At 41.9% G+C, this 26,273-nt stretch overlaps 1 protein-coding gene across 3 annotated transcripts; it reads right to left on the bottom strand.

Annotated features, from left to right (window-relative positions):
* Positions 1–1,223: 1,223 nt before the first annotated feature.
* LOC113061710 (zinc finger and BTB domain-containing protein 38-like) lies at positions 1,224–25,945 on the bottom strand. Of its 3 annotated transcripts, XM_026231075.1 has the most exons (3): positions 25,380–25,944; positions 24,766–24,907; positions 1,225–5,796 (listed from the first exon to the last, which is right to left on the bottom strand). In XM_026231075.1, exons 2-3 carry the CDS (start codon positions 24,877–24,879, stop codon positions 2,140–2,142), a joined length of 3,771 nt encoding a protein of 1,256 aa, XP_026086860.1. In that variant the 5' UTR covers positions 24,880–24,907; positions 25,380–25,944; the 3' UTR covers positions 1,225–2,139. The 3 variants fall into 3 exon arrangements, with proteins under 3 accessions (XP_026086863.1, XP_026086862.1, XP_026086860.1); XM_026231078.1 differs by lacking the exon at positions 24,766–24,907 and having other exon boundaries at positions 1,224–5,796; positions 25,380–25,945; XM_026231077.1 differs by lacking the exons at positions 24,766–24,907; positions 25,380–25,944 and adding an exon at positions 19,621–19,826 and having other exon boundaries at positions 1,224–5,796.
* Between the last annotated feature and the right edge of the window lie 328 nt (positions 25,946–26,273).

Raw genomic sequence — 26,273 nt, 5'->3', positions numbered from 1 at the left:
GAGGTCTTCCTCTCTTCTGACTGTCATAATTTATCTGTTTGTTTTATTATTTTGGATAGTGTAGAAATGCAGTTGTGGATTTTTTTTGTTTGTTTTGTTTTGTTTTTTTGCTGATGAAGAAAATTGGAACGTCAGATTTTTTTCAATGGTTTAAGGATTATATGCTATATTTTACTTCAACATTCCAAACCCAGAAATGTGAAAATCGTCCATTCCATTGATGTTAATCAAATTACGTATTTTATGTTGTTCTGCTCTGATTTCTTAGCCCATCAAGCATGACTGCAATGTCAGTGTCAGTGTTATCGCCAATATGTTAAGTTTTGTTTTTGCTCAGAAAAACCTTTCTTTACAGCAGGCATCTTATCCCATGTACATTACTGTTAATTTCTTTATTGGTATATTTGTTAGGGCATTTTATACTGTATATATGATCGGCTTCAGATTAATGAAATAAAATAAATATGTATAAAGTGTTGCACCTTCATCAATGACTCAACATTTGGACCCACTGTGCTTTTGCAAACTTTTTGTAGACTTCAAAGCACAGTCACAGCATTGTGTTGAAATATTTGTAGCATATATGTAATGTGATTGTATTACAATCTCAACTTGAATGTTCACATTAGTTAGATAGAAACATTCGCCTAATATTTGAGTAGACTGGCAGATGTTTTCTGAAGGATTAGGCATGCAAAACAGATAAGTAGGTGATAGGCTGCCTGGTTGAGTTTTTGAAAAATGTCAAACAAAGTTCCAGTACACGTGAAAGAAGTACCAGACATTCCCTGATGCCCTGGAACGAATAAAAACCTTAACAGACATTGTACTGCTATAGGCTTTCGATTTTGGCCACAAACCTTCTATATCTCCATTGAGAGGAGCTGACGGTGGTGGAGAGTTCAGAGCATCTGGCACTGCTGTCACGTGGGCCCAGACAGGACACTGTGAATGCGGCATTGTGTGGAGGACCGACAGAGAAACGGGAATGAGCTTCTCAGATGGGGCAGCACGGAGGCCCACAGACAGAGTGCGAGAGACAATCTAAATGAATAAACAGAATTCCCACTTACAAGTCTGCAGTTTCAGGAGGAAGAGGATCTCTGGGCTCTGTTTCACTCATTTTCTCTCAGACATCCTCTCCATGTTGTATTTATTATTTATGGATTGGAATAATATGACATTTAAAAATGTTAATGTGATAAAATTTACTTGTGTTCCAATTGAAGAAAACTGGCATTTGATATCGAGGAAACCCAACCAATATTGCATTTTTAATGTGCCACAAATGAAAACAAGGCAACTGTGTCACACGGTGTGGAAAATTATATGACCTATTTGTAACATAAAATGGGTAAAGTGAATAAATCCTATTGCATGACAGTCCGTCAATCTCTTACAGCCATTTAACGTCATCAAAGCATTCTGAGATTATTCTGATGTGTTATTTTTGCTATTTTTTATTTTTGTAAGTATTTCACATAATTCCTATAAATGAAAGGTAAAACATTTGGTATATTCTGGAAAATCATTGTTAGCATTTATCAGTATTATCGACAGAGATGTTAATGCATTTTGTGCAACAGATTGAAATGGTGGTAACAGTGTTATGTTACAATAAAAGTACAATCACTTGCGGTTATCTTTACTGTAAGGTGCTGCTAGTCGTTCACTTTACTTGATGCATAGAGTACAACACAATGAGCAATGGAATAGGGAAGATCCACTTAGACAAATAAAAACATATAAAAATAAAACCACTTCTTTTCTCATAGAAAAAAAAAATTGGAAAACTACCAATCATGTGAACGACCAAAAATACTCTATATTTACATCTCACAAATTCTCTTGCAATGCAAAGTCACTAACGCCAACCTCCTCATACTTTCATGTGCGTTTTTTCCCCCATTTTTCAAAAGTTTTAAGGCCTGCCCTGTCACTTACATTATTGTTCTATGTGACATCAGCAAGAGATGCATTTCCTTCCTGTCGTGGGTGTGAAAACAAGGTTCCTCTTGAGAAATGCTGTTCTGACTTGATCAACTGTAGGCTGTTGGGAAGTTCCTTTGGTTACAGGCACTCTTGGCTGACAGTCCGGAAAGAGTCAGCACTTGACTTGGTTGTACCTGTGTTGGGAGGTCAATCATGTTGTCCCCATATCACAGAGTCCTGTCTGTGTCCCTCAAATCCAAATCCTTTGGAACGTTCCAAAATGCTTTTTTTCTTGGATGTCTTCCTCTTTAAATCTGAGGAAAAGGGAGTAAAAGACCCATGTTCTGCATAAGGAAATGATAAAGGGGTTTTCTTGTAGACACTGGTTATTATAGGATAATTCCCCTCGCTTTCTGTGTCCATAGGTTCCCCCATCTTTGACTTGACCTCAGAGCTGGTACACATGCTTTCCCAATGCTCAGGTTTGATCGGACCTTTGCGCTCTTTAACTGCTGAGAGTGAACTGGTTATTTTACAGGTCATGTCTGGATCTTCTCCATCTTCTGTCTTGAAGTGCTTGCTCTCGTGCACACTCAACAGCACTGCGGATTTACAAACCTTTGAGCAATACCTGCAATTGTGTCCTTTACCTGACTTTTCCAGATGTTTTTTCTCATGACTTTTCTTGGTGGCAAGGTAAAGGAACCGCTGAGGGCAGTAGGAACATCTATAACGCTTTTCCATGCTCAGGCTGTGGGACGCCACATCTGAGCTGAAACAGGAGCCGTCCTCAGTGCAGCTCTTGCAGATAAAGTCACCACTATCCTCTCCAGTGGGCCCAGCTGTGCTGGATGTGTCTTCAGGAGGACACTGTTTACCACATGTTCTGCAGTGTGGCTGATGGCAGCTGATGATGTGCATGCTGAGGGTGGTCTGACTAGGAAAAGAGCTCTCGCAACTGTGGCAAGGGAAAGCTTCCTTTTGGCTGCTATGCCTTGGCTCCCTCTGGACGCCGTAGTTGTCAACTGAGATCCTCTGGTCTGGACAGAACGGCGTTTCTCTGAAGTCATCATTGGCTTGAGGTGACAAGGGCCTAGTGTAGCATTTCAGATGTTTCATCCGTTTTCGTTTTCCTTTCACTTTCTTACACTTCTTTTTAGGTTTATATGTGTAGTAGGGACGCCATAGTTGGTCGGTTTCAGGATCATTTAGGTCATCATATGATTCCTTTTCTTTAACTGAGGTTGTAACTTCGGCCCTCACCCTCAAACTCGGACTTCCGATATTCTCCTCTAGGCTTTTTTGACCAATGCCCTCTTGTCTCCAGCTTTTCATTTTCCTCTTCTTTGGGAATAGCTTTGAGCCTTTTATTTTTCGTCGGACAATTGCCTCGTTGCCAATTTTCACTGTTATTTGGCAGAGGGGGAGGACTTGGCTATCGATTGATGGGCCTGGACATGCAGGCTTAGCAATGTATGTTTCTGTCTTTCCACTAGGTAGCTGATCTGCTGTTATGCTCTCAGGTCTTGCTTGCAGCAGCTGATTAGCCATGTCCTCGATGGTCTGTGCTGCTGCCGATAGTTCACTCAGCTTGCTCAACCCTTCGAAGGAGCACACAGACGGAATGTTGAGGAATGGAAGAATGTCTGTGCTGTTTTCTGTGATTGTCTCGGTTGAATCCCTGTCACTTCCATGCGTGATCAGAGAGGACCCTGTGGTTTTCTCTATTGCTTTTGAAGAATCTCTAAACCTGTAGCTGAAGAGCGATGACCCTTTTCCATCAAATCCAGACTTTTTCTTGAAACCAGCAGAGAGGTGTTTCAGTGGTTGTTCTGTCTCAGATGGCACAGGAAATCCTATGTTTTGGTCACACGGTTTGTCAAAGCTGATGCGAGGCTTTTCTGATGCCATCATTTTCGGAGTGGCCATGAATGTCACTGGCATTGAAAATAACGACTGACCAATAACAACATCTGAATTAGTTGTGTGGGGGGAACAGCTGTCCAGTGGTGCACTGCAGGACTCATCATTGCCCTCGATCTCTTCAGAGTATGTCTGACTGTACGACTTGTAATGTTTCTTTCTAAACTTCATCGGGAGAAGCCTGTAAAGCTTTATGGGGTAGACACTACTCTTGAATCCACCATTTGCTGATTTTTTATTGACAGCCAGCTGTGGATCAATGCCATGGAAGGTCTTCTGGTGATTCTTGAGGATGTAGTAAGTCAAGAAGGTCTCCAAGCAGAAAATGCACTGGTACCGGCGTTCCCCGGTGTGCCAGATCTCATGTTTGGTGCGGTATTCGGCCAGAGCGAAAACTTTGTTGCAGTAGTGGCAAGGATAGGCTCTATGCCACGAGTGTACATTCTCGTGTCTTTTTAGGCTGGAAAGGGTCACATAAGCTCGTTTACATACAGAACACTTGTAAGTCCTTGAAGTGCTATTTGTTTTTAAGGTCCCATTAACTTGATCCTGAGACATCTCAAGGGGACTAGTCAATGTGGGATCTAAATGTAAAGGGATATGGAGATCTGGTGGAGGTAAAGAATGTTGCGTGGTATTTGCATTAGATGTATCGTTAGAGACTGGGGCTCTCAATGAGTCTTTATTATTTGTCTCTAACTCTGACGGACCTTTTAGAGATTTCACACAAACCTGCTCGTGATTACGCAGTCTTTTCAGATGCATAAACTTCTTCTGGCAGTACTTGCAAAACAAATGACTGACAAATCTCTTGTGCACTTGCATGTGGATGGTGAGAAGCGCTGAGTCGCTGAAGGTCTCAGCGCATTGCTGACAGCTGAAGGTGGAGACATCGGGTGTATTCTGAGGACTGAGGCAGGGTGGCTCTGCATCCTGAGAGGGTGTAATGTCAAGTGGTGGCAACAGATCGAGGCTGGAATGTATCTCTGGTGCTGCATCTGTGGACAACTGGGAGGAAGATAATGGAGTCACAGTAGCCATTTCCACTGTAGATGTGCCTGTTACAGTGGGCACAGTTGCAACAGGCTCACTTAAGAGAGGTGGCATTCCATTACCATGTACACGTCGCTTCTTTATAGGTCCAAGTCTATGGGTAACCAAAGTCTTAGCTGGAGGCATGGCAGGCGTGATGGTTCTGTAATCATTCTCCTGGTTAACCTCTTTAGATTCTTGCCCCTGGCTCACTGCATATGAGTGCTCAGTTAGGGCATTGGCAGGCTCACTCTCTATGGACGACATGCTTGTTTCTTGGGAGCTAAAAGGAGGTTGCCCTTCCTCAACTCCCTCAATAACTTTGTTACTGGGATTCAGTGTTGAGAATGGGTTGTTTACTGCCTCAACCTCAGTAATGGAGAAAGCATTGGTGATCCTTGGGCCCTTAGAGCAGTCTAACTCCTCAGGCTTGAGGGTTTCTTTTTTCAGTGTGCATGTGTCTGCCAACTTTGACTGACTGTTTGATCTTCTAGAGGCTTGGCCTTGTAAGATACCAATGCTCTGCCTTTCAGAGTCAAGCAATTTCTCCAAAAAGGGAATTCCTAAACGCTTTCCAGCTGCAACCAAAGACCTGTTGTCCTCTGTACTGCTTGACTCCACTCTGGCATTGTAGATGAAGTTTAGGATGCTAGCAAAGACTTCAGATTTTAGGTCTGTTAGCTCCAGCACCTGGCTGGATGTGTAGACCTCAGGCGTTTTAAAAGCATTACGAAAATATCCACTTGTAGCAGCCAGTAAGTTGCGATGAGCCCGGAATTTGACATCCTCCACAACGATTATTACATCACAGAACAGGCCTTGTGAACGCTGTTCACTAAGATGACTGAGGACAGCTTGGGGGTGGGAACTGTCCACCAGACCGAGAGTGCTGGGGTTGACCACAGTCATCTGCAGAGGAGAAACAAAAAGTCAAATAAATAAAAAAATAATAATAATTTAAATCTGGGTAAAAAACAACATACTTTGATATAACAGCATAACACTGTTGTCTCTGAACACCGATAAATTGTTTTACTGACAGAAAAGGAAAAATATCTGGCTGGGATTTTCAGTATACTTAGTCACTCTTCAGTAACAAGTCAATAACATTCAATAATAACAAGGCACTGTTCATGGATGATGACAACTTAAAGGTATAGTTCACCCAAAAATGTTAATTAATTTTCCCACCATCATTTTGTGTTCTTCTAAACCTGTATGACACGTTTCCTTCTGTGTTCCATGGAAAAATGAAGTGCATTAAGGTTTGGAACAATATTATAGAACAATATTAGGTTGAGCATATGGTTAATTTAAAACTATGTTTAAAAAATACATATTTTACCACAAAACATGACATTTAACCATTACTAAAAGGACAGCAAGGAGAAAATTTAAACCACAGAATGAGAACAAAAGTTTATTTATTAGATGACTCTAATCAAATCACATCAGACCACTAGATGGCAGCATGACTCAACTCGTAGGCCACTTGGTTCACCATCATAACATGTCTATAAAGCAGTAATCAGATGAAGTTAGTGAAGTTAGTGAAGTTAGCTCATAACATCAACAACTAACTCACAAATTGATAATGACCACATAAGGTATTTTTACATAGTGCAAAGACAGATGCAGATGCATAGATGCTTAGATGCATATTTCATCGTACAGTTGATGCTGTTGTGATGCAAGGAAATGAGGTAAAGATGAAGCCAGTAGAGATTACTGAGGATGTTTGCGTACTGCAATGGCAGTCCTCATACTACCCTGACATCATCTCCTCATCTTGCTACCTTGATCTGAGCTCCCTAGAAAGCTCTTGGTTATTTATTTTTGTAAAAACACATAGATACATGCACATAGATAGAGCATAAAACCGAAACAACTGCAAAGAAAAACAAGGAAAAGCACTTAAAGTAAAGCAACAATATGCATAAATAGGTTACAGTCCTTCTATTTTAATATTTTAAATAAAATTCTTTTTTTTCTGACAGGTTAAAGAAGACAAAAAAAAAAATTCTGATAACCCTATCATTAACCAATTTCATCAACCTGCTAGGATCTGGCAAAGTCATCAGTAAGGGTCTAGACTGAGCAAGGGTGAGATATTCCATACATGATGACTCATTTAGAATGCTCCTTTTGTCTGCTAGGGGAGCTAACACCTGGGCTGTTTAATCCATTATCTGTGATATACAGAAATATATTAATATGAATAAACATTTGGTTAAAATAAGTATATGAGGTAGGTATTGTCATTAATTTATGTTTGTTGAACGTGTGTCTAAACACTTTTGACTTTTTAAATGACTAATTCCTGTGGAGTGACTTTTAAAACAATTAAATTAAAACATCTGTAATCAGAGCTAGAGACACAAAACGATTGTGCCATGGTTCCTGTCTTGTTTACCTGGCTTTCGTGTGGACTTTCAGTTTGTAGTTTTGCTTGGTTCTGGTTCCTGTTTCACCTATAGTCATTAGAGGCTTTCACACCTTTCATAGTTCCTAGAACTATTGGCAGAAGTAACAGCCTTTTGGCGTGTTCGCATCACAGGAACTAGGAATGGTTTTAGTTTTAGGAAACTTTGTTTGGGGGAACTAAATTAGCTCCTACTTCAGAGTAGGGTCTAAAACAGTTCTAAAACAGCAATAACGGCATTTACCTGTTGTCTAGAGTGTTGTTGTTTTTTCCTTGATATGTAACACTGCATGTTATCAGGAGATTTCATTTTTGCTCTTTCAGTTGCATAAATTGTGCATTCACATTCCATCACTGTTATCACAAAACCCAAAACCCACAACAAAAACAGCTCCGATCATGGCGTTCTCCATTCATTGGTTGTTGATGTTTGTAAAGCCCCTTTCACACTGCTATTCCGGCGAATACACGGGTAAAGTGTTCCGGCAATTGTTCCCGGGTCGCTAGATTTTGCACTTTCACACTGCCAGTGATTACCCGGGATATGTGCCTGCTTTCACACACAACCCGTAAAGATCCCTTAAAGACACATGACATCAGGGCGTGATGTGTAATGTACGAGTCGAAAATGTTAGGCACATTATACTTTCACTGAAGCAAGCGAATGATCTCGGCGTCAGCACGGAATGATAGGAACTGATCTCTGCTTTATTACAGTTTGCACATATTTTTTTGTTGCGAATGTTGATCTCCCTTCAAAACAGCCGGTAAAAGAGTCGCGCGATAACGTGCATCATCACTACGACACGGCATTAGATCTTGCTTTTGTTCAAACAGCGCTTGTCCCGGGTTGAACCCGGCAATGTTACCAGGTCCCCGGCCCGGGTTCAATGCCGGAATCAATCCTGGGACGTGGTTGCTTTCACACAGAAGGCAAATGGCAATGTTCCGGCAATTTGCCAGGACCGGCGTGCATTGTGAAAGGGGCTTAAATTATGCGAATAAAGATGCTGCTGTTTGCCTGCTTTATAGTTCCTGCTTCCGGTGCAAATGCAACCAGGAAAATGGCCAGAGGGAGAAACTGGTTCTCTAGGAACCACCCTGCTGGCTAGTCTTTGAACTAAGTTCCTAGAACAACGCAGTGTGAAAGCCCCTATTGGTTAGATTGTTCCCAACTGTGTCTTGTTTATTATTTACCCTCTGTGTGTACTTAAGCTCTTGTATTTTCTATGTTTTTTGTCTGGCGTTGTCCTCTGTAGATGTACTGTCAGATGTTTTTAGTTGTTTTGCCTGTGTTGCCCTTTGTTTTGTATTACCCTCTGTTGGATTTTATACCTGTTGCCTGAATTTTCCCTTGTTGACTTGTTTTATTAAACTTATATATTGCACTTGAACTGGCACATTTAACTTCGATGGACACTGTATGCCTTATGATATTTTTTCGAGGGGAGCTATCTGAACCACTTAGCTCGATCATAACATTACACTAATCTTACTGGAATTTTTTACTGATCTAACCTTGCAATTAAGTTGTTCTCAATTTACTGTGTGTGCCATGTAGGAGGAATGCAACACTCCCACTTTGGCCCAATCCCAATTCTATTTTATACCCCTTCCCCTTCCCCTAACCCTCTGCCTACCCCTTCCCCTTGTCCCTTGAAACAGAGTGTCATGGGGTATGGGTGAAAATACGTCTGTTTGTGAGATCGTTGTTTCATGTCGTTGTGTTTACCCCCGTCTGGCTTCTGTGTAGTTTGCGTTTGGATGTCTGTGTTTCCCCAGAACCTCATCCACTCTCCGCACGATCACTCAGCCATGGACACTTACCTTCGGCTCTGTTCCCCGCAGTTCCTGTTCCACTCTCTCCTGCTGCCTCACGCCGTCAACACCCGGACTCCTCACCTGCACTGCATTACCGTCTGGACTTCTCACCGCCTTTATCATCCCTCTGGAGTGTTCCCGTATCATCGTCTTTGTGTGTCTTTGTACAATATCTCATCATCTCATTAAACTTTGTTAACTCGCTATTGTTTCCAGACTGTCCTTTCACCAGCCATCACAGATTGATCTCACCCAACATGGAAGCAGCGAGCACCAACACCCTCACCGATTTCATGCACCACAGCGTCAAGAGAATGGATCAGCAGCAGGAGAGCATCTCGAACACCGGACGCGCTGTCCAAGCGCTGGTGGCACAGGTGTCCGAGCTCACCCAGCAGATCCATCAGCTCACGTCTCCCACTAGGCCCATCGCGCCGTCTGTGCCGACCGTTCCCCCGGGGATTCCCCAGGACCACTTCCGGCCATAGTCGCGACTTCCGGCGCCGGAGAATAACGCTGGTGAGCCAACTTTTTGCAGAACATTCCTTAACAAGTGCTCTATGCATTTTGCCCTGCAGCCCCGCAATTTCGCCACAGAAGAATCCAAGGTAGCGTTCACGCTCACCCTTTTATCGAGCAAGGCTGCCTTATGGGGAACGGCGGTGTGGGAAAATCAACATCTGTGCTGTGCCTCGTTCCACCTCCTATCTGAAGAGATGAAGAGAGTTTTCGACCGGGCCGCGACCGGCAGGGAAGCCGCCCATCGCCTCTCGGAACTCCGACAAGGACATTCATCTGTCACCGAATATTCCATCGAGTTCCGTACCCTGGCGGCCGTGTGCCAGTGGAACGAGGCGGCGCAGTGGGATAGATTCCTGCATGGGTTATCCGACCGTGTTCAGCAGGAGATCTACCTCCTCGAGCTGCCCCCTACTCTCAACGAACTCATCGACCTGGCGTTGCGGGTGGAGGCCAGGTTTAATCGCCTGGGCCACCAACACAGTCCTTCCAGAATTCCATTCTCTCCCAGTAGGGGGCGCTTGAGTCGAGAGAACACGGTCGGTTCTGTCGACGATCACGAGCCCATACAGGTGGGTCGAGCTCGGCTGTCCCGGAGGGAGAGGGAACGGCGGAGGTCCCAAGGACTATGTTTATACTGTGGGGGCTCTGATCATAACAACTTCTCTTGCCCGGTAAAAGAGTCAGCCCGATAGTAAACCTGAGGCTACTATCGGGTGGGATCCCCGCCGAGAAGTCCTCACCCACATCATCGACCCTCCTTCCGGTGAAACTGCGGTGGAAGAATCACCATCATGAATGCCAAGCTCTTCTGGACTCCGGAGCCGAAGGTAATTTCATTGATTCTTCACTTGCACATCATTTGAACATTCCTGTCCTTCCTGTGTCTCTCCCCATCCATGTCACCGCACTCAACGGCCAGGAACTGCCTGATGTCACCCACCATACTGAACCCATCACACTCATCACATCCGGCAACCATCAAGAAACCATATCCTTTTTTCTCATGGACTCCCCTGTTGCTCCCATTGTTTTAGGTCACCCCTCGTTGTTCAAACATAATCCACGAGTGGAATGGGGTTCTAACACTATCACATTGTGGTTTAAAAGTTGTCATGAGTCTTGTCTGGTTTCTGCCTGTCCTGTTTCTGTTTTTCAGAAGGAGACCATGGCATTGCCAAACGTGCCCGCTGAGTATTTGGACCTGAAGGAAGTGTTCAGTAAGTCCCGGGCTGCTTCTCTTCCTCCGCATCGTCCCTACGACTGTGCCATAGACTTAGTGTCAGGTAAATCTCCGCCTAAAGGCAAGTTATACTCTCTTTCTATTCTTGAGAGGGAGGCCACGGAGAAATATATTTCTGATTCCTTAGCCTCTGGGTTCATCCGTCCTTCCTCATCTCCAGCAGGTTAGACAACGATTCTGGTGGCCACGTATGGCTCGCGATGTCCGCGATTTTGTTTTGGCTTGTTCAGTTTGGGCCAGTGGTAAGTCATCTAACCGACCTCCTGATGGGCTCCTTCAACCGCTGTCTGTCCCTTCGAGACCCTGGTCACATATCGCTCTAGATTTTGTTACCGCCTTCCCGCCCTCTTATGGCATGACAGTCGTTTTGACTGTAGTGGATCGGTTCTCAAAGGCGGCACATTTCATTCCCTTGCCCAAATTACCGACAGCCAAGGAGACAGCGATTGCTGTTTTAGATCACCTCTTTTGGCTCCATGGCCTCCCGTTTGTTAGGTTTCAGACAGGGGATCCCAGTTCATATCTAAATTTTGGAAAGAGTTTTGCAAGTTATTAGGAGCGTCAGTTAGCTTGTCGTCGGGTTATCATCCCCAAAGCAACGGACAATCTGAGCGAGCCAACCAAGATTTAGAAAGGACGTTGAGATGTTTGGTCTCCAAGAATCCTTCTTCCTGGAGTCAACAACTCTCTATGGTGGAGTACGCCCACAATTCGTTGCCAGTGTCAGCTACGGGCCTCTCTCCGTTTCAGTGTAGTGTAGGGTACCAGCCACCAGCGTTTCCCAGTCTGAAATCTGAAGTCGCGGTCCCCTCCGCTCACGCGTTTGTCCAGAGGTGCCACCGGGTGAGGGATCGCACTAAGGCCAAGGCCGATCGCCACCGGTCAAAGCCTCCCGTCTACGTCTTGGGTCAAAAATTGTGGCTTTCTACCAGTAACATTCCATTGCGATCCGTTTCTAATAAATTAGCTCCCAAATTTATTGGCCTCTTCACTATCACCAAGATCATTAGTCCAGTGACAGTCCACCTCAAACTACCTCCTGCGTACAAGAGGATACACCCCACCTTTCATGTGTCCAAAATTAAACCCGTGTTTTATGCACGTATTAATCCGCCTACTCAGGTTCCCCCGCCGCCGCGTCTCGTAGATGGGGAACCGACATATTCGGTTAATTGTATTCTGGACTCGAGACGGAGGGGACGAGGATTCCAGTATCTGGTGGACTGGGAAGGTTACGGTCCGGAGGAGAGGAGTTGGGTACCTGCTAGGGACATATTGGATCACTCCCTTATTGATGAATTCAATCAGCAGGTAGGCCCTTCTGGGAACTCCAGGAGGAGTTCTTAGAGGGGAGGGGGTACTGTCACGGTTGGTAAACCGTGATCTCGGGTTGTTTACACTTTGTGGTGAATTCTGTGTGTTCTGCGTCTGCACTGATTAGTTGTGGGCGTCTCCGTTAATTGTATCAGCAACAGCTGCCACTCATTACTCATCTCCTATATAATGGCTTGTCTCACGTCGTGTGCTTGTGAGATCGTTGTTTCATGTCGTTGTGTTTACCCCCGTCTGGCTTCTGTGTAGTTTGCGTTTGGATGTCTGTGTTTCCCCAGAACCTCATCCACTCTCCGCACGATCACTCAGCCACGGACACTTACCTTCGGCTCTGTTCCCCACAGTTCCTGTGCCACTCTCTCCTGCTGCCTCACGCCGGAGTCAACACCCGGACTCCGCACCTGCACTCCATTACCATCTGGACTTCTCACCGTTTAATGAGATCTCATCATCTCATTAAACTTTGTTAACTCGCTATTGTTTCCAGACTGTCCTTTCACCAGCCGTCACACACCTCTACTATGCCTTCACATATCATTATACGTCGTCTAACTCCACAATGCACACAGGTGTGCTGTTATGCATTAGAGCTTTTAATTATTGTTATGTATTGATGCGCTGCTTACTGACACACACACACACACAAACACATATCGGAAATCACGCAGCTAACACATCTAGGAGAAAAGAAACTTGTGAACGCTGCCCCACGACTTTTATTAAATACATATTTTAAATACTGAATTGCTACATTATATTTTCCAGCAACGAGAGGAGAAAATCACTGTTTTTAAGTAGACTCACTCAGACGCGCATACAGACAACTTCCATCTCTCCCTCTCTCGCTCAATCTCTATTTCTCTCTAGAATTGGCAATATTTGAGGAAAGGGTTTAGGGATTTCTAATTATTGGGGGGACTAGCCCCCCTCAATGTCTACAGTGGTTATCACCCTGATCAGACATGAAAATATGTTTGTGGTACTATCGTGCAGTCTATAATGATATGACATTAGCAATTTTTTGCAAACATTTCTTTGAGTAACATGACTGTCAATATGAACTCACGATTGAATGTAACATAAAACAAATTATTACTTTTCATTAAAATCTTTACTAATACCAAAAAAGCTTTTATTGTTTTTAAAAAACATTTATGTGTCTCTTTTGTTTGCTCAGGCAGCCATGTTGCAGAAATAATTCATACCCCTTTTTTTGAAGTGTGGTCCTGAAAAATCTTCATTTGAAGGACTGTCTGGCCCTTCCCCTACCCCTAACCCTCAAAACAAAAGAGAATCGGGACATCACTACCCCTTCGTGTAAATGCATGAAATGGAGGGGTAAGGGAAAGGGGAAGGGCTAAGGAGTAGAACTGGGATTGGGCTAGTGTCCACCACTCCAGAGTCTCACCACAACATGGCTGCCACTTCTGAGTCTCATCTCGTCATGGCCGTCAATACAGAGCCTCATTCCGTCATGGCCGCCACTCCTGAGTCTGAGTCTCGTCACAGCACGCCCAGCAGTCCTGAGTCTCATCCCATCATAGCTACCACTCTAGAGCCTTGACTTGTAATGGCCACCATGCCAGAGTCCTCAGTCTTCATGGCCACAATGCCAGAGTCTTCAGGCAACATGGTTGCCACACCAGAGCCTTCAGCCATCATGGACACCATGCCAGAATCTCCAGCTATCATAGGTGCCATATCAGAGTCTTCAGCCATCACGGACACCACATCAGTGTTCCCGGTTGTCATGAATGTCACATATAAAGCTATTAGGGCACTCCCTAGGCATTTAAGACTACCTTCAAGTGTGGATGACACGCCACTAATGTCAGTGTAGGCAGTCCGCATCTCTGTGGTGCTATCAAGTCTTAAGGTCTCAGAGGTGGTCCCGCTGTCAACTGTACTCCCTGGTACGGAAATGGCCATTTTGTGTTTCTGGGTCACACACTGCTCTTCAGTCTATGAATCAACTCCAGAGCCTTTGGCACCAGCCTGTAAGTTCCCTGCCTGTCCTGTCTCAACAACAGAGGTAATCCCTGAGCTTCCTATCTGCCCTGTTTTGACCACAGTGGTCACCTGTGTCTCTCCTGATATGACCATGAAGGTTATCCCAGAATTCTCTGCCTGTCTTGTCAAAGGGGTCATTCTTGAACTCTCTGCCTGTCCTGTCACAGCCACGGATGCCGTTAATAACTGACCTGTGTGTAACCGACCGAGGTGGTCTCCAGCTCCAACTGATCTGGCCTGGTGGTCTTTTGTCCTGTCTGCTCTGCTGTGGTCTTCTGCTCCACCTTGGTGGTCCCCAGTCTCATCAACCTTTGCTGTGGTGGTCATCTGCTCAGCCTGAGCCATCTTGGTGATCCCCTGTACCAGCAGATCCACTGAAGTGGTCTTCGACTCTATCAGCTCCACCCTGGTGAACTTCAGCTGTGCCTGATCCACCCTGGTGGTCTTCAGGTCTGCCTGCTCTTCCTTGACTTCCTCCACACCCAGCTCTGCAGGGCCCACCTTGGTCTCTAGCTATGCCCAGGCTTCTTACTCTGTCAGCACTGACCTTTCCCAGACTTCCTTCCTCCTAATTGGCCTAGCCCTCTAACCTTCCCCTGTCCAATTCTGCTCCACCACCCTCTTGGATTTGTTTGTTTTTCTATCTGTGAATCATCTGGAATCCGCTCCTTTGGGGAGGCGGGGGTGGGGGTGTCTGCCATGATTCCTGTCTTGTTACCTTGCATTTGTGTTGACCTTTAGTTTGTAGTTTTGCTTGGTTCTAGTTGCTGTTTCACCCTTGTCTTTTCTGTGATCTTTGTCTGGTCTTGTCCTCTGTGGATATACTGCGGGTTATTTTCAGTTCTGTTTTACCTGTGTTGCCCTTTGTTTTGGATTGCCATGTGTTGGATTTTTCCAGTTGCCTGGATTTCCCTTGTTACCTTGTTTTATTAAACTTATATACTGAACTTGGATCCTCATCCTTGTTTCTGAAACATTCTCCATTACAGATTGACATGCAGAAAGTGTACTGAAGTATTTTTGACAAATCAAAGAATATAACCATATTCTGACAGTCAGTGAACAAGCCCAAAGCAGTCACAGAGACAAGTGTTTCAGGACATGAATGCATCAAATCTGTCAGGTTAAAGGGCTGTTTTTCTCATTACCATTATAAATTGTGAACTGCGGTATAGCTCAAAAATTGGACAGACCATTCTCTAGTGACTAGACTACACAGCAGACTTCCAGTTCTACATCCTCTTCCCCATCCTTCTATATCCTATCATCTTTGACTAGCATTTAAGGTTGCTTGATTAATATCCTATAAATATGCTAAGCTGATAGCAAGATTCAAATTGGTGATGCACAAGATAAGCAGAAAATCTGATCTACCAGCAGACAATTTAGTACCTACAAAAGACAACAGTGCCTCAAATCATTTTGACTCTGACCTATGTAATTTCATCTCCATTTGGTGTTTATTTTTAGGGCAGCTTGGTTCACTGGATAATGACTTATGCTTGGAATGATGACTTTTTGCTCATCACTTTTGCATCAATGCCTATGCTGAAAAACACAGTATAATCCCCTTTGTTTAGAAGTGGAAGTGAACAAGAATCCGTGGCTGGGAAAGTGCTGTCCTCTACCAGCTCTTCCACTGTGTAAAATATGTTGCTCAAAATCATGGCATAATTAATGAATTGCTGCCAGGGCCACATTGTACAAATTATAAATCTGGGTTGTAAACCATCACTCCAAGCATTAGTGGGGCATGGGAACATGTGCAACCAGTGGCACTAAATGGAGCTGATGTAGGCTATTTTTGTATGCATGTTTTCTTGTTTTAATATACATGACATACTTTCTATTAATCTAACTTTCATACCACATTTATGCACTTCATGGACTCTTTAATCCAAAGTGACATACATTGTATATTTCATCAGTTCATATTTCCCTAGGAATCAACCCCATTAGCACCTAAACTGTTCGAGCTACAGAAATGCTCAGTGGTCAACCATACTAATGGATATTCAAGGGACGATGTATTTACCAAATTTATTTACTTTGCAGTTCCTGACTAGACAAGCTTCAGAATTTTTTCCGTTGGTCATTTTGCTGTGCTTCTGTTAGCAGTTTTTCTATGGAAACATGATGGCACTTATGGCCTAACTTATGAATATTAAAGTTTATGCTGACTTTGCTTAACCTTAATAGAGAGCTAGTCCATATGATCGAATTAATATTAATAAGTCAAACCGGTAATGTTTTAGTGTAAGGCTTAACTTAGCTTATATTACCATTGCTTTTTAGTGTTATTTCACCTTCAAATATCTATATGTTCCTGAACAAATTGCTCTTCCTGATACGCCACTCAAAGATTATGCTCCACTCATTTACTCACCCAAACTTGTTTCACATGTGAGACTTTTTTGTCTGATGAACACTGAAAATGATGGAAACAAAACAATATTGGAGCCTATTGAATTTATGAACAAAGACACTGAGGCATTTGTCAAAATATCTTTTATGTTTAAAATCATAGAGTCATAGAGGTTTGGAACAACATGAGGGTGAGTAAATGATGACAGACTTTATTTTGGTCTAAATTATCCCTTTTAAGCAAAGAATAGAGAAAACATAAATCCAAAAACAATACATAACTATAATATGACCTGTTTGACTTTACAGATAATAATAAAATAACCTGTAGGCCTACTACAGACAAATCCAAACAAAAATAATGGCAGACAAAACCAGACTTCAGCTACAGTTGGATATATCATAATTTCAAGTCATTTCCTGGATTTAGGCCATCAGGAAAATATCAAGGATTGTTTCTTTCTTTTGTTTGTTTGTTTTATTATTATTATATTATTATTATTTATTATAACTTCAAAGGATATGCAATAAATGTGCTTTCTACATAAAGCTCTATCATTTTAAATTGTTAAATGTCACCTAACAACTTGTTAGACTTAAATACAGTACATGACATGCCATAATTCTGATTTCCTTACTCTGAAGTTAAGTTCATAGCAGGTGCATTCAAAGGCAACTACAGACCAGACAAACACAGGGGCTATATACAGTACAAACGAAACTAATGAGGGAGACAAACACAGCTGAACAAAATTAGGTCATGGGAGGGAAACATTTGACAGAGACAAAAGACTTTACAAGATGACTTTAAAATAAAGGACGTGGATAAGCAAAAAAAAAAAAAAAAAAATGCAATAAAACAGAATAATAATGGATACTGTATTTTATTGCCAGTATTTGTACATAGCATATGCATATGAGTCTTTTATTGTCTTCTGTCAGCAAGTGCATGACACTTGTTTGACTCTTTAGCTGACTAATGTATATAGTAGCACTATAAGGAAATGAACAAAGGTCAGATTCGGCACCTTCCTGGTGATACAGGAACACAGAATCTTTTGAAAATCCATCCTAGCAAACTGACCCATTTCTGCTTCTCTCTATCTATTTCAAGTTTATTTGCACCCCAGGAGGAAGACTGACCTTCCACTGCAAAGTGGAACTATGTCAGATGCAGCAGCACTCATGGCTAATGCACCAAAGTATAACAAATACTATGTGGAGGAGGCACAGTTCTCAAAGCGAATGCAGTTTTTCATATTGTTTGTCCTTTGTCTATAATTTGCACTACTTTGTCTTCCGACGTTTGGTGAACAACGCCCCATTTTCTGTGCAATTGAATCTCTACATTATTATTCGAATGAGTCTCTGCAATGTGATAAATAGGCATTTTCAGGGCCCCTTGTGGGGGAGCCCCTGCCTCCTAAAATGAAACATTTAGGCATAAAACAACATTTTTAGACTTTTGTTTTAGAATTTTAGACTCTTGTTCAGACATCAGCCATGTTAACCTTGCATTTTTTGTTTGAATTTTGAAGATCGAATCCAGCAGTTGTAGGTCCAAGGTGAACATAACCTTCATTCGTATAAAAAATAAAAATACAACCTTTTTTAGCCATTGTTAGTAGCTCAATTTCCAGTGAAGCATTTGCAGAAAACTGAAAGTGCGCATTTAGAATAAATCCTCTGCAATATGCATTTTGTCTTTTGTTTTTTCGGTAATGTATGTCCGTCTGCGGATAAGGTAAATGTTTTTGTCTTTGTTGAGAGATGGTTGTCTTTCAAAAGAGCAGCCATTTTGAAACCACGACAAAATGCATCTTGGTGTAAAGTAAAATGGCCGCCTGAAATGTTCTATTAGACTGTACAGGTTGATCTTGTTTGCACTTGCAGTTGTAGATTTCAAGAGTCTAAATTCAGAGAACATTATTAAATATTAATATTAACAGTGCTGCAGTTTCTGAACAGATAAACTAGTTTAGAAAAACATTTCCTAAGGCTGTTCTGTGGTCGCCCCGATGCAAAACGTGTTGCTCAAAACGAGAAAGGAAACAACCAAACCACAAAGAATACATCTACTTAGAATATATCTGCTTCTGATCATCGGAAACATCATGACACAGCATTATTGTTCATCCTGTACCTTTAGTGAGCAGCTGAAACAGTCTGGATGTAACAGCGTCTCAGATTAATTCGTATGATGCTGCCGGGGATCTCTTTTAATCTGTACTGTTTGTGTTTGATTGGACTAAATGGGAGAGGCAGACCTCTCTTAATCGCTGGGAAAACATCCGCCTGCTCCCTGTCTGACAGGCCTCCGTTGTCACGGCAACACGCTGTGGCGCAGCACTTATTGGGATTTGTATGAATGGCGGCTGAGCAGGCAGTTGTGTATTCCGTCCAGAGAAAAACGGATCGTTTTTACAGCGCCATGTTGGAAAGCCCCAATAGCATTTAGGAGAAGCTGTGGACAATCGCCTGGGATCACTGTTATCTGTATCGGTGTGTGGGTGGGTGTGCAAGTGTGTGTGTTTCGTCCACTAGTAAGCAGTCAAAATTACATCCCATAGACTCGCAGAGCTGGATGGCAATGCTAATTTAAGTTGAAGGGCCCTGTTATGTAAAATAAAATAAAAATAACCCCCCCCCCCCCCCACCCAATAAAATTTAGAAGTGCTATTTGTTATTTTCTGTGGTCAAAGCTTACATTAAATGCTGTAAGGTAATTTATATAGGCGTAAAATGACATTTGTTTTGTGTGGTTCTATCAACCTGCCACACCCTCAACATGACTTACCGTACCTAATGAGCGAAATGGCGGTAAAATAAAATTCCCCTGCCTTCCCTCACACAATTCAGTACAAACTGATTCGCCTACGGGTTTGAAATGTCCAGTCAGACAAAGAACGAAACTTTGACTTTCATTTTGACAGATAAAACCACCAGTCTTGATGCGCTGCCCTGCAGAAACGCGCTCGGCTGTGTCTGTTTGAAACTGGAGGGAAAAGCATGCTGAACGTACCTTTTTTTATTTCAGTTAATCAGAGAAAGCGCTTCAGTGGACGGAGAGCGGAAATCATCGCTCACACCTTCCTCGTTCCTGCAATCCACTGTTGGCTGGAAAGAGATGTTTCGTTTTGCAGGCGAAAGTGTTACAGCTTTTTTTGTTGTTGTTTCTTTTAGATTCGACTCGTCACTTGCTGCTCTCTGCTGCGATCGCAGTCTCTCCTATAAGTCTATCCTGCTCACTCTCTCTCTCTCTCACACACACACACACACACACACACATTCTCTCTCTTTTTCGTTTACCCTAGTCCCAGTGCCCTCTCTGCGTGAGACGCCCAGTCCAGAGGTGGCAGGGGGCATCAGTCTGCTCCACTGCAACCTGCTATATGTCTAGTTCCTCCTGTACGCTTGCTAGCTAGCCACCAGGTTTTTTTCGGCCACTGTGGAGTTTATAAATAGTGGGGCAGGGCTGTGCATTATTAGCAGCGGAAAAGAGATGCACCGTGCTAGCAAGCACTGCAACTTCATTAACCACTGCAAAAGGGTATCCGGAATAAGAGAGCACGGGGGAAACGGATCAGCGTGCTAACACATGAGAAGCGCTTGCATGCCGTGTGAGGTGGATGCAGCAATGCAACCACTGGTGTCAAAATAAAAAACGTAAAATAAAGAATGGCGGTCCGGGTGGTGCTATTTCAGATGAGCCCCCCTCACTCCTCCAAAAAAAGATTATGAACAGCTATGAATTTAAATGCACAGGCGCACACATGCTCGTGTTCTCCATCTGCTCCTTGCCCAGCTAATGAAACATGCTTTTCTCTGGTCCAGATCGTATTTATGCACATCTGAATGCTGCTGTTTGCTGTTATGGCTAAGCTGCACCGTTACCGCTGCAGCTGCATCTTTATGCGTGCATCTTAGTAGCTGGCGGGTGAGTGGGTATGAGAGACAGAACGAGAGAGAGAGCGAGAGAGAGCGAGAGAGAGAGAGAGAGAGAGTGAGACTGCACAGCCAGCTGCTCCATCGCGCATTTCTGATATCAAACAGAAGAAGGGTGAGCAGGCGAGGAGAAAGAGAGGATGAGAGACTACATGAGCAAGCAGAAATGGTGGTTTGAGACAAGGACAGGAAGACGTGGGGATGAGAACATGGCGGACAGCTAGAATGAGGTTACAGCTAAAGGTTAAGAAGATAAGACATTGAACTGACAAACATATGCTGACAGAGAGCGAGTGCGCAATAATACTGAAGAGAGAACGAGAGCTCAGGAGGAAGTGGAAAGGTGGTGGAGGACTGTAGGTTCACCTTCATCATGGATGCTGATTGATGCAAGGGATGCGGCTGTTCTGCAGAGAGCACGAGAAAGGGAGGAGACGGATGGGAGGGAATGAGAGAAAGAGGATAGGGAGGCGCTACTTCACATTCCATCTGCAGGTCATTATATTTTATGGCCCAAACTGGGTATGTCTTTCTTTATTCAGGGTGAAGACTGCAAATAAATACTGCACATAAATCCTGTGAATACTTACAGAAATGTATTTTTCTTCACGGTATTTATCTTTCTGTCTGTTTTCCCAGCATTTCTTAATCACACTATTATTAATAAATGTAATATTCTAAATATATCTAAAATTAATATCAGTGTTTCAAGATTTTTTCTCTTTAAGACAACAAACTTGTTTTCCCACTGGTGAAAAATCTTCTTTGCATTTTGTAATTTAATGCAGTATTTTCATTATAATTTACATCATAAGCATTACAAAAACAATGAAAAAAAAACTATGATAATGAAATAACAAATAATGTAAAATGTTTGCAATGTCCTGTACTTGTTTTGTCCCTCTTTTGCTGTAATGACAGCAACACTTGAGCAGAACAAAATCTGATGATCATGTTCTCCAGCTTGATTTGACCACAGCCAAAAAAAACTTTTGTGCTTCAATGGAAGCGAAATTTACTTGATTTACTTACTTAAATTAGTAAAGAAAAGGTAGAAATTAAAACTTTTCTGTTTTATTTATTTATTTATTTATTTCTACATTTAAAAGATAAACACAAATCCCTGATTTTAAAAGTGAACAGCTTCAATAAATTTCACTATATTTAATCTATGTTTATTTTATTTGCCATCAAATAAGCTCTTGTTTACACCTGAGTTAATGTGCTAGGCCAGTGATTAAAGTCGACAAAGTGTCTCTTTAAAGCTTGCAGAAGGCCTCCTCCTTCAGCTCATGGTGGAGCATGTGAACCTAATGCCCAGATACCAGCGGTTATTTCTGGAAACAGGGCTGAGAGCTGATTACCTGGGTGCCATGAAGACAAGCCGCTGTAACAAAGGCTGCATTCACTAGTGGCCTGGCCTGTGTTCAGCTCCCAGTTTATTTTATAAGTGAAACACTGATGGTGAAATAAGAACCAAAGAGTAGATTGATCGCTGAACTATCCAGCCCACGACCTCTTTCCTTATGCATGTCTAGGAATTGAATAAATTGCCCTTTTATGTCTAAAATTTTACATCAATGTTCCCACAATTGTTAGAAAACCATGAAAACGCTAGAGCCCAATCGATATGTTTTCTTTTATTTTTTCTTTTTTTTTGGAGGGCCAATGTCGATACCGATATTAGGGAGTAAAAAAAGCCGATACCGATATATCGGCCAATATTCTTTATGTGTAAATTACAGTACAGCATAGTATCAGTCAAAGGTTTGGACACTTTCCCATTTGTGTGTCCAAACTTTTGAATGGTACTTCATATAGAATGCATGATATACATAAACAGAATATTAACACATTGTTTGCAATGATCACTCAAATGTGGTGATCAAACACTTATTATGACATGGCAAAGATATTTAATGGAGGCAGGGTATTCATCAATTTAACAATAAACTTTATTATCCAAAATGAGTCTGAAATCAGTGCAATAAACAGTAAAGTTGAAGTTTATTCAACTTTATTTCAATTCAATTCCATTCAACTTCCGTTAGAGTTTAAAGTGTAAAGTTTTACTTTGGCACATTCATTCACAGACTTCAAACACAGACGAAACTTACTAGAGAAGTGCGGAGTCTGATATAACATACCGTGAGAACAGCCCGTCCTTGACTTGACCTCCTGTAAGTCCCTAAACCAAGGGGCTATCAACGCGGGGGTTGTCTAATTCGAAAGGGGTCTTTAAGACATGCACTTGATTCAGCGTTCAAGAGGGCACCTCTCGTTATCTCCTATTACCCGTTACGGAGATATGGCTGTTGAGATTTTCAATGGTATTCCATTCACTTAAACTTTAACGCATTTCATCCAGATCGCCAGTAGCAAACAATGGAGCACACTCGGCTGGACAAACGTAATAACACCATTTACAAGCAACTACTAAATATATTTTAGCAAATGTATTTTCTGTAAAGCTGCTTTGCAATGATGTGTATCATGAAAAGCACTGTACAAATAAACTTGAATTGAATTAAAAAATATATATATTTTATCTTAATATCGGTGGCATATTGACGACATATACGCTGATACCGATATATCTGCAACAGGCTCATATCGGCCGATAAAATTGGCAAAACGATATATCGGTCGGGCTCTAGAAAACACTGGGAATTAAAGGAAAAGCTTTCAGGCTTTCAGGCCTGGACTAGTCATTAACCAGCTTATCTATACAGAATCTATATTTTGCACAATACTGTCTGTGATAAAATGGCAGCGATGGTAAAGACCTGTGTAGCTCATTGGGCAGAAAATGCTAACTTGTTCCGATGTGACGATACCTAGAACTCAAAGGAATAAAAAGCCAAATCATCCATTAAGCCACATTCCAAAGATCTTTTTTGTTGTACTGGATATTTATATACACTAAAATGTGAATATATTCACATATAAGAAATATAAATATATTATATATTTTTTAATTGTATAAATATAGTAACTGAAAGTACTGTATGATAAGTTCCTTCAAATTAAGTTCATTGGGTCATATTTTTACCGACATTACTAAGAGTGTATGAATAAACCATATATTATTCACTATTATTACTATGATAGTAAATACAGCCATAAACTCCTGTTGCTACTCACTTGTTATATTATTGTGATATTACTTTGTTTTTGTGTACTAATTTCTCATTATGTGTAAAATAATGGTACCTATTATAAAAATGGAAAAACAATTATGTATTATATATTTTAATATATGCAATTTAAAATAAACAAAGAATGTTATAAGTGTTTTCTTTGTCAAAGCTGGCAATATTTCTCCCCTGGAGCGACAGCACACTTTTTAACAGTGTATTCTAGGACATTTACATGAGAGGCTGGGAAGTTCATGGATATTGTTTCTATTTCTTATTTAAGGTTTAAGGGAACTTACACACTAAGACATCTGGTGCGTACCCTGGTTTGATTGACTTCAGAGTTCAGTACAATTTGCTAGCGTAAAAGCTGTCGTGCAAATGTGGGTGCACAATTGCACTCAGGTTTGTACCACAGCAAACAAGCCCAGTGTGAAAGCCACCTAATATGTTTATGCTGTAGCAAGAGATTTCCTCCTGAAAAGAAATACATTTTTGCAATAAATTTTCTGCAATGTGTCACACTGCTTCTAGATAACATCGGGGTGTGAGAAGTTCTGCCATTCCAGCCACAGCACCATCATCACTGAGTCATATCAAGTATGCAGTGAACCGTTAGCAGGCCATGAAAGCATCAAAGATGCTAATACAACTGAGGCCTGTCAAAGAGAGGCCTACAGTAAACCACAGTACAAATGAGCTCATTGCATGAAACTTCCACTCAAAGCCAACACAGCCTTAAGTATAACGTAAAAAAGTGAACGAAAACAAACTGAGCACTATGATAAATCTCTCTGATAATTAAGATGAGGCCTAGCTCAATATGTGGGCCGTGTTTCTTATTAAATTTTGTAATGATGGAAACGTAATGATGCCTCTCATGAAACCAAATTCTATCAGTGAGCTGTTCAGCTCAAATGTGAAAACATGAAAGTATCACATAAATATCACATACGTATTAACACAATAATATCGTAGTCTTGCTGGAGCAAAAGCAAGTAGGCAGGCTACAGTTTAACATTTCCTGCTATCAAGTGCCTGGAACTCCTTAAATATCACAGTAAGATCAAAATCCCTTTACCAACCTGACGTTTGTTCATACCGCTCCTCATAATCGAGGTCGTCTTTCCTCTGGTCCCTGTTGGTGCGATTAAATGTGCGTCAGGAACTACACTGATGTGCCCTCTTGTGGTCATCATGCAGGAGAACTCAATACGTGATCCAGTCCTGTAATTTGTAGTATGCATGTTTTGTTTTTTTTGTTGACTATTTTACAAAATTTCATGTTGTAACTAATGAAAAGTCCCATAGTTATATACATATATATGTATATAAAACAGGCTGTAGTGCAGCTTTATGCTATATTATGCTGTTATAGCTTTCAGCTGTTTACATGGTTATTATGACAGTAAGGTCCGCCTTTATTGGAATGTAATCAACAGAAACGCACTCAAACGACTGTCTCCAGACGTCCATTTGGATGGATTCCCACAGTATATACAAAAAACAAGCTTACACACACAAACACACTCATTACGCTCATGGCCACTCGATCATCTCACCAGTCCCACAGCGTAACACTTTGAACGGCTCTTTTTAGTCAGCATTAATGGACAACGGCTCACAATCTCTCGGTATGTTAGTAGAGTAAGTAAGACAGTGAAAAAGAGAGTTTCGGATGAGCGGGGCTGATATATACCTGATCTATTCCTCCTCCTCTTCCATATTTGAGCAGCTGTAGATGTAAACAGTCTGGCCCAGGGTGAGATCAATTTGTTCTGCCATAGTTGAGAGAAGAGCGAAGGATAGAGCCTCTGCAGCACAGTTTCTCCTTCAGGGCCAGATCAGCTGCTCTCTCTCAGCAGTACTTCCTTTGTGGCGTTGTGTGTGTGTGTGTGTGTGTGTGTGTGTGTGTGTGTGTGTGTGTGTGTGTGTCTTTGAGTGCCTAGGCTGGGCCAAAGCAGCGCCTCTCTGTTATTCTCTCAGCCCAGCAATCGTTCCACAGGCCTCTGTTGCTGCTGCGTCATCGAGTTGCTGTACTGGCTCTAGAGAGAGAAAGAGATGGGAGGGAGGGGTTGGAAAAGGGAGGGAAGAAGCAAAGGAAAGCTGCCTCTCAAACGGTTATAAGCCCTGCAAACTGTTGATAATTCTGTCAGGATGTGGACAGATGAATAATTTATTTCTGTTGTGGGTGTTTGCTGAGCCAAGTATCACTATTACTGTAGTAAAAATTAGCTGGTATTAAGTGGAAATTCACAGTAAGAGACATTTGGAGTGTAAAGCGTTTTCGGTAACACTTTAGAATACTGTTTCTTACTACATAACTAATAAGGAATTATTGAAGAACTAACAGGTGATTATTCATTAACACTTAACTCACTACTGTTAACTACTAAGAATGATGTGTTAACTAATCAGTATGTAATACAATTTTATTATTGTGTTAAGTAACAGTTACCTAATCAGTAACTAATATATTCTGTGATACCTCCTGAAGAACTACTATTAATTATCTACTAGTTAAGGTTCAAGAAAAATAACTATGAAATAACTACTACTGAACAGTTATATGCAAAAAATCACTATAATAATC

This window comes from Carassius auratus, chromosome 43 (genome assembly GCF_003368295.1).
Source record: "Carassius auratus strain Wakin chromosome 43, ASM336829v1, whole genome shotgun sequence".
In the NCBI taxonomy this organism is placed as follows: domain Eukaryota; kingdom Metazoa; phylum Chordata; class Actinopteri; order Cypriniformes; family Cyprinidae; genus Carassius; species Carassius auratus.
This window is presented reverse-complemented; position numbering and strand designations above follow the sequence as displayed.

Bases quoted from the DNA above. Each gene is read 5' to 3' on its own strand.
- LOC113061710 (XM_026231075.1), bottom strand. From the start codon at position 24,879: ATGATGACCACAAGAGGGCACATCAGTGTAGTTCCTGACGCACATTTA. The intron at 5,797-24,765 runs GTTGGTAAAGGG...TCTCCTCTGCAG, and splicing joins GCGGTATGAACAAACGTCAG to ATGACTGTGGTCAACCCCAG.